Genomic DNA, 7,341 nt, shown 5'->3' on the forward strand with positions numbered 1-7,341 from the left:
CCCCTCTGCCCTTCGGCCGCTGGGCCAGGGTGTCCCGTGGGGGCGGGGCTGTGCGCTGCTGCCTTGGCTCCCTCGCCGCGGGGGCTGGCCCCAGGGGCCGGACCAGAGCGGCCCCTACCCAGCCCCTCCCTGGAGCAGGCCCTGGGCCCAGCCTGCGCCGGGCTCTCCACCGTAGGGCCAGGCGTGGGTTCCACAAGGGGCCAGTGGGCCCTGGTGGGGCAGCAGGCCAGGTGGCGCTGGCCTGGTCCGGGGCGGGGGCAGGCGGTGCCCTGCTGGGGGGTTGTCAGGGCGCGCCCACAACAGAGACACGCTGGGGGGGGCCCAGGGGGTGTCTTCAGGCCTGTTGGGGGCGGGCGCAGGGGAAGCCAGGGGCTGGGGATCCCTGCGCATGGCACCCTGGGCTCGGGTGGGCTCCTGGAATCAGCTCCACTGGGGGGGGGGGGGGGCTCTGTGACTCTGCACAATAAAGCGCGTCCCCGGTGGCTCCTGTGCTCCTTGGCTCCAGGTGCGGCTGGGGAGGGGGGCAGCACACGGGGGGGGGGGGACACAAGGCTCCTGGCCTGGAAGTGGGGAAGCCACGGGACAAGCGGGGGGGGGGGGGGAAGATGCTGGAGGAGGTGGGGGCAGGGGGCCCTGCACAGCTGTGTGGGGGTGGCAGCCAGCAGCCCCACTCAGTGATAAGCCCCCCCACACACACACCTCGCCAAGCAGGGCTGGGGGGGGCATGCTGTGCAAGCCCTGGCCTGTGGGGGGAAACAGCCCCCCCCCGTGCCCATAGCCCCCCACCCACACAGCCCTGCCCTGAGACCAGGGCCCCCGCTCCGTGCCTGGGGCTTGAGCTGACGTCACAGGCATAGGGCAGCGTGGGCAAGGACAGCAGCTGGGCCTGGCCACAGGGTGGCACAAGCCCAGGGGGTGGGGCAGCCCCCCCAGGTCCTGTCCCCCTCGTGGCCTTGGGGGAGGGGGGGTGTGCTCACGGACCAGCTGAGGGCACGTGCCCCGCCCCCGTGCGTGCTGCGGGCCTGTGCGCACAGCCTGGTGCTGCTGGGCTGGGTTCTGGCATCCAAATCTCAGCCCCAGAACAGAAGGGCCCCCCCGTAGCGCCCCCCAGCAGCCACGGCTGTGACCTTGCTGCACTGCCGGGGCCATGGGCTTGGTGCAGGGGTGGCAGCAAGGCACCAGCGGGCTGGGCAGAGGGGACACGAACCCGGCCTGCAACAGAATGGGGTGGAGGGGCCCTGCCCTGGGCCCGGCTGTGGGACACGGCCCTGGAAGAACGGCTCCAGCCCTGGGGCCCTGTGAGAGCAACTTTATTTCTTTTGGCACAAACTGATCCACAGCAGCACCCCCCGCCCCATACTTCCTGGGGGCCCGGCCCTCTGCGCGGCTGCTTCAGGGCTGGTCCACTGGGCAGCCCAGAACCGCTCCCTGGGGCGGGAGCTGAGGTAGGCGCCACCCTGCTGCCAGCTCGCCCTTGCTCAGGTTGCTGGCCAGCCCGGTGCTGGGCACGGCTCCTCCTGGCCTTGGCAGGGCCCCTCGCTGCTGCCCCATGTCTGCGTCCTGGTGGGTGCAGCCTGCGGCGCCGGGGCAGGGCTGGGACCGCCCCTCACAGCTCAATCGTGTCACTCGACAGGCTGCGGGAATCCACCTGTTTGCTGAGCGCCAGGAAGCTCCTCCTGGCCTCGCGCTCAGAGTCTCCGGCCTCGCCCGCGGGCGCCTCGCTGGGGAGCAGCGGGGCCCGGCTGGGCGTCTCCTCCAGGGGCAGGCTCTCCAGCGAGGACAGGCCGTGGCGCCAGGGGTTCCAGCTGATCTTCATGGAGCCCCGGGAGAAGCTGTCCAAGGAGCTGCCGGAGATGGTGCCCTCGGTGCGGGGTTCGCTGGGCAGGCCCCTGGGGCGCAAGGAGGGCAGGTCGCTGAGCGAGCTGTAGCGGGCCAGGCAGTCGGGGTCGCTGCTGCGGCGTGGCCAGGCCTTGGCGGGCAGCAGCGGCTCAGCCATGGGGGCAAGCAGGGAGCTCCTGCGGAGTGAGGAGCAGGAGTCTGGGCGCCTGGAGCACTGCAGGCTGCAGCGCAGGAAGACGCTGTCGCGCACCAGGTGCTCCCTGAAGAGGGCCTGGTCGATGCTGCGGCTCAGGTTGATGGGCGAGGGCGGGCGGAACTCCAGCTCGGCCAGCGAGGGCACCGACGCCTTCTCGCCACCCAGGCTGGTGTGGGAGTGCCCCGAGGCGGCCACGCTGGGGTGCTGGGGGCTGGCGCCAGGCCGGCCCAGCGAGGAGGGGTAGCCCCCTGCAGAAGTCCCTGGGACCCGGCGCCCTTTGCCCTTCAGGGCCCGCAGGTGCAGCTGCTCGGGCGGGGTGCGGAGGTGGCTGGCTGCCTGCTCCGGCGCGCCGTTGGCCCAGGCGTAGCAGCCATGGGGGGGCTCGGGCGCCTCGGCCTTGCGATGGGCACAGAGGTAGCGGAGGAGCTTGGCCCAGCAGGTGTGGCCAGCGGCACCGCAGCGCTGGCACAAGGGGTAGGAGGCCACAAAGCACAGGGCAAAGGACAGCAGCAGCTCGCCGAGCCGGAACCAGAGCTGCACGAACCACCAGGGCCAGGAGAACTCCCCCGGGGGGCCCAGGACCCCCCCCCAGCCACAGGGCCCCGTAGCCCTGGAGCCCGCAGCACAGCAGCCCTGGGGCACTGCACCCCAGCAGCACGCGTGCGCAGGGGCCCAGCCCGTGCAGCTCCGGGGGGGCCTCGCAGCCACGCTGGGCCTGCCGCAGCTGCCAGTAGGCGGCCGGGGGGGCCAGCATGAGGGCGGCGCCGCAGGCGCAGGAGAGCAGGTGCAGCCCCACGCCCAGCAGGGGGCTCAGGGGGGGCGAGAGCAGGTCGGCGCCCAGCAACAGGGCGCTGTGGAGAGCGGCCAGCGCGGCCAGCAGGCGCAGACGCTGCCGCCGGGCCCCGCGCAGCAGCAGCAGCAGCAGGGCGAAGGCGCTGAGCAGCAGCGGGAAGGGCGCGTTGTAGAGCAGGCGCACGGCCGGGGCGGGCAGCCTGGCCCTGCTGCCGTAGGGGTCGGCCAGGAGGAAGGTGGCGCGCAGCAGGCCGGCGCCCAGCAGCAGGGCGAGGGCGGCCAGCCGGCAGGGCAGGTGGGGCAGGCCTCGGCCGGGCAGGCACAGCAGGCTGGCGGCGCAGAGCAGGCTGAGCAGCAGGAAGAGGCTGCTGGTGCCATAGACGTGCATCCCCCAGGCCAAGCTGAGCCTGCGCTGCAGGTCTGCCCAGCGCAGCAGCGTCCGGTTGGGCTGCAGGAGGCTGCAGGGCCGGCTGCCGGGGGGGCAGGGCAGGCTGGGCCCAGGCTCGGGCAGAGCAGGGCGCGGGAGGGCTCGCTGGGTGCTGACTCTGACCAGCCCGCGCCGGGGCGTGGCGGGGGGCGGGCGGGGGGGGCCGGACGGCCGGGTCCCAGCTGCACCTGCGAAGAGCGAGGAGTCACCAGACAGCACGTCCCCCCCCCCCCCCCGGGCTCCCCGCTGCTAAGAGCTGTCCCTGCAGCCAGGTTGCCATAGCAACTTGCATCCTGCAGCTGCATCCCATCAGCTGGTGCCAGGGCCCCTCCCACAGAGCAGGAGCCTGAGCACCCCCCTCCCCGCAGCAGCGCCCTCTGGCCTGGGGGGTGGGCGCAGCAGGAGACACCTGGGCGGGGGGCAGCCCCACTGCTGAGCCAGTTACCAGGCCCGCCCCAACCCCCACGTGTCCGTGTCCCAGGTTCTGCCAGCGGCAGGTGCCCGAGCCCTCCCCCCATGGCTGTGGTCACACCCCAGCACAAGAATGCAGGCGGAGGGATGTGGGCGGAGCTGGGGGGCTTAGAGGCCCCAGGGCTGGGCTGGCAGAGGCTGTGGGTGGGGAGTGAGGCGCAGCGGCAAGGCTGGGGGGACAGGGGCTGCGGGGCAGGGAGTGAGGGGCACTGGGGGGGCAGGGGCTGCGGGGCGGGAGTGAGGGGCATGGGGGGGAAGGGGCTGCGGGGCGGGGACTGAGGGGCATGGGGGGGCAGGGGCTGCGGGGCGGGGACTGAGGGGCACTGGGGGGACAGGGGCTGCGGGGCAGGGAGTGAGGGGCACTGGGGGGCAGGGGCTGCAGGGCAGGGAGTGAGGGGCACTGGGGGGGCGGGGGCTGCGGGGCAGGGAGTGAGGGGCACTGGGGGGGCGGGGGCTGCGGGGCAGGGAGTGAGGGGCACTGGGGGGCAGGGGCTGCAGGGCAGGGAGTGAGGGGCACTGGGGGGGCAGGGGCTGCGGGGCAGGGAGTGAGGGGCACTGGGGGGGCAGGGGCTGCGGGGCAGGGAGTGAGGGGCACTGGGGGGGCAGGGGCGAGGGGCACTGGGGGGGCAGGGGCTGCGGGTGAAAGCGAGGTACCAGCAGGGCTGGGAGAAGGGCTGGGCTGGCAGGGGCAATGGGGGTGGGGAGTGGCAGAGCCCCGTCCTGCACAGGAAGCGGGGGGGGGGGGGGGACTTCCCCTGGGCCTGGCCCATCCACCCACCCACCCTGAGGTCTCTGGGCACCGGGGAGCAGGAGACTCAGGGCCTGGCTTTGCCCCCGGCTCTCCCGACAAGGGGCAGGATCAGGGTCCGTGGGGGGCCCAGCGGGGGCGGCTCTGAGGACCCGCCAGCACCGGGCATTGGCACCAATCCCGACTAATCCGTCACCGGCACAGTCCTGACCGGAGCTGCCATTAAGCCGCTCCCTGCCCCCGACCCCTCTGGGACCAGCCGGGCTCCCCTGACAGCACCAGAGCCCTGGGCCCCGGGCCCCGGCTAAGCGCCTCTCCTGTGGCCCTTTGGTGCCAGGCCTGTGACCAGCCTCCCCACGGGCCCCTGGCCCCGCGTGCCAGGCAGGGAGCTCCTAGACCTCCCCACTCCCCCAGCACCGTGCTGGGGGGCCCAGCAGCCCGGTACCCCAGGGGCAGGGCAGCCCCACAACACGGGCCCGGTGCCCAGCCTGTACTGCGGAGGGGCCGGCTGAGCCGTCACCTGGGTGCCTGGTGGCCGGTGGCGTCGGCCTGGGGACAGAGGTGGCTGTGGACGTAGCGTTCACGGGCATCCCTGGATCCACAGCTCCCCGGACTCGCTGCGGGGGCCCCAGCTCCTCTGCGGCAGCCCCTGGAACAGAGCCAAGGGCCAGGTGCTCAGCGGTGCAGACCCGGCCTCGTGCCCACGGGTGCAGCAGGAGGGCGCCCCAGGCTTTGGCAGAGGGCGCGAGGCCCTGGGCAGGGCCGACGGAGGCTCTGGAGGAGGGGAGGGGACCCCGGGCTGGCCAGACGTACCTGGGTGAGAAGGCGCTGCAGCGGGCCATGTCCCAGGCCAGGTGTGGGGCTGCTCCGGTCCCTGCTCCTCGCCAGGAGCCGCCGTCCCAAGGAGCTGGGTCGCGGTTCCAGCCAGCGCCCGCTGAGTGCTCCTCTGAGGAGCCGAGAGCACCTCGGTCCAGGCCGGGCTCCCTTGTGCCGGGAGCGCTGGTGGGCCGGCACTGAGCAATGCGGGAGCAAGGCCAGCCCATCCGCCCGCCACGGAGGCCCCTGCTCCCGTGGGCATGGCTGGCAGGGGCAGCAGCGAGGCAGCGCCCCCGGCAGGGAGGGAATAGCCCTGGGCGTGGGGGGCCTGGCCCTCTACCCAGGCGTGCTCCAGTGGGTCCCCAGGCAGGGCCCAGCTCCCCGGCCGCCCCTCCTGACTCTCGGGCCCTGGGCCCTCAGCGGCAGCTCGTGGAGCAGCACCCGGCCTGGTTGCCAAGGCGATGGTGGACACTGTAGGCCTGGGGTGCGGTGTCCCGGCTGAGCCCCGACTGTCCTGCCCAGCCAGGCCCAGAGCCCCCTCTACCCCCAGAGGCCTGGCTGGGCCGGGGGAGGCTGGCTGCAAGCTCCTGCTCTCGAGGGCCAAGACCCCTGGGCTGCCTCCTGTCCTCAGAGTCCAACCAGGGGCCAGCAGGCTCTGAGCCCCTCTGCCGGCTGTGGCGCCCCCCGTGGAGCCAGGCAGGGGTGCGAAGGGCCAACCCCCCAAGCTGAGCCCCATGTGTTCCCGGAATGTGCCAGCGGCTGAGCTGGGCCCCCCATGGTCCCCAGTGTCAGCAGGCCCTGGGGCTGGGGCCCCCTCCAGCGTCTGCAGAGGGGCCTCAGCCCCCAGGAGCAGGGGCCACAGAGGGGGCGGGAGAGCAGAGCTTCCTGCTGGGGATGGGGGGGTCCCCGAGTCATGGCTGACAGCTGCAGAGGGCGTCCCTGGCTGCAGGAGGGCGCCCCAGGAGCCGTGCCACGGCCCGTGGTCTGGCTCCCCAGCCCCGCTGAAGACCAGGCTCTCCCCAGAGACAGCTGGTGCCTCTGGCGAGAGGCCTGGCAGGGCCTGGCGGGGCCAGAGAGCCTCCTTGGAGGAGCTCCAGCCAGCCAGCTCTGGCGCCCAGCCGGGCCCCACGGGGGCTCGTGCAGCTGGCAGCCTGGTGTGGGGCTCGCTGCTGTAGGGCACAGAGACGGGAGAGGCGGGGAGCCGCGCCGGCACCAGGAGCAGGCTCCAGGCAAGGAGCCGCGCCGCAGCCGCCATGGGAGCCTGCCCTTGCTCTTCGCCCTGCAAGGGAAAGGGAGAGGCAGCCTCAGGGGGAGCCGGCTCTCAGGCTGGGCCAGGGGGCTGTGCACTTCCCTGCAGCAGTGCCCGGCCAGCCGGCAGTCAGCTAGCCAGGGGCTGCAGCAGGGACACGGGCGGGCAGCTGGCTGCCCTGGAGGTGCCAAAGCAGGGACGTGCCAGCTCAGCCCCAGCCCCTCCCCAGCAGCCCCCAGTCCCCGCCAGAGCCACCCCCAGGCCCCGCTCCCCCCTCCCCAGCAGCCCCCAGCCAGAGCCACCCCCAGGCCCCGCTCCCGCTTCCCCAGCAGCCCCCAGCCAGAGCCACCCCCAGGCCCCGCTCCCCCCTCCCCAGCAGCCCCCAGCCAGAGCCACCCCCAGGCCCCGCTCCCGCTTCCCCAGCAGCCCCCAGCCAGAGCCACCCCCAGGCCCCGCTCCCCCCTCCCCAGCAGCCCCCAGCCCCCGCCCCAGTGACCTTGGCGGCGCCGCGGCTCCGGCAGCAGCAGCGCCGGGATGCTCAGGCGGGCTAGTGGAGCCCGCACGGCCGATCGGGATCCCTCCTGAGCCAGCCCGGCCCCCGCGTGCGCCGGGCGGCGGGGCCGGGAGCGGCCGGGTGCAGCGCCCCCGCCGAGCACAGAGCGAGCCCGGCTCCGGCCCGGCAGACCCGACGCGCGGCTCCCAGCGCATCAGCACCCGGGCCCGGCAGCCCCTCCTCCCCCTGCCGCAGAGCCCCGAGGAGCCAGGCGCGGGGCCCCCGCAATAGGGGCCGGCCCGGCCGCGGA

The 7,341-nt window shown here is 74.2% G+C and overlaps 1 protein-coding gene across 1 annotated transcript in view; it reads right to left on the bottom strand.

Annotated features, from left to right (window-relative positions):
- Positions 1-1,294: 1,294 nt before the first annotated feature.
- The window catches only part of PRRT3 (proline rich transmembrane protein 3), a 131,442-nt gene continuing 125,395 nt past the window's right edge, over positions 1,295-7,341 (bottom strand). Inside the window, 4 exon segments of the mRNA XM_075917361.1 lie at positions 1,295-2,623; positions 2,625-3,442; positions 4,994-5,122; positions 5,287-6,568. Coding sequence (XP_075773476.1) covers positions 1,607-2,623; positions 2,625-3,442; positions 4,994-5,122; positions 5,287-6,568 — 3,246 coding nt within the window. The 3' untranslated portion in view covers positions 1,295-1,606.

The sequence above is a fragment of the Pelodiscus sinensis genome, unplaced genomic scaffold, assembly GCF_049634645.1.
Source record: "Pelodiscus sinensis isolate JC-2024 unplaced genomic scaffold, ASM4963464v1 ctg131, whole genome shotgun sequence".
In the NCBI taxonomy this organism is placed as follows: domain Eukaryota; kingdom Metazoa; phylum Chordata; order Testudines; family Trionychidae; genus Pelodiscus; species Pelodiscus sinensis.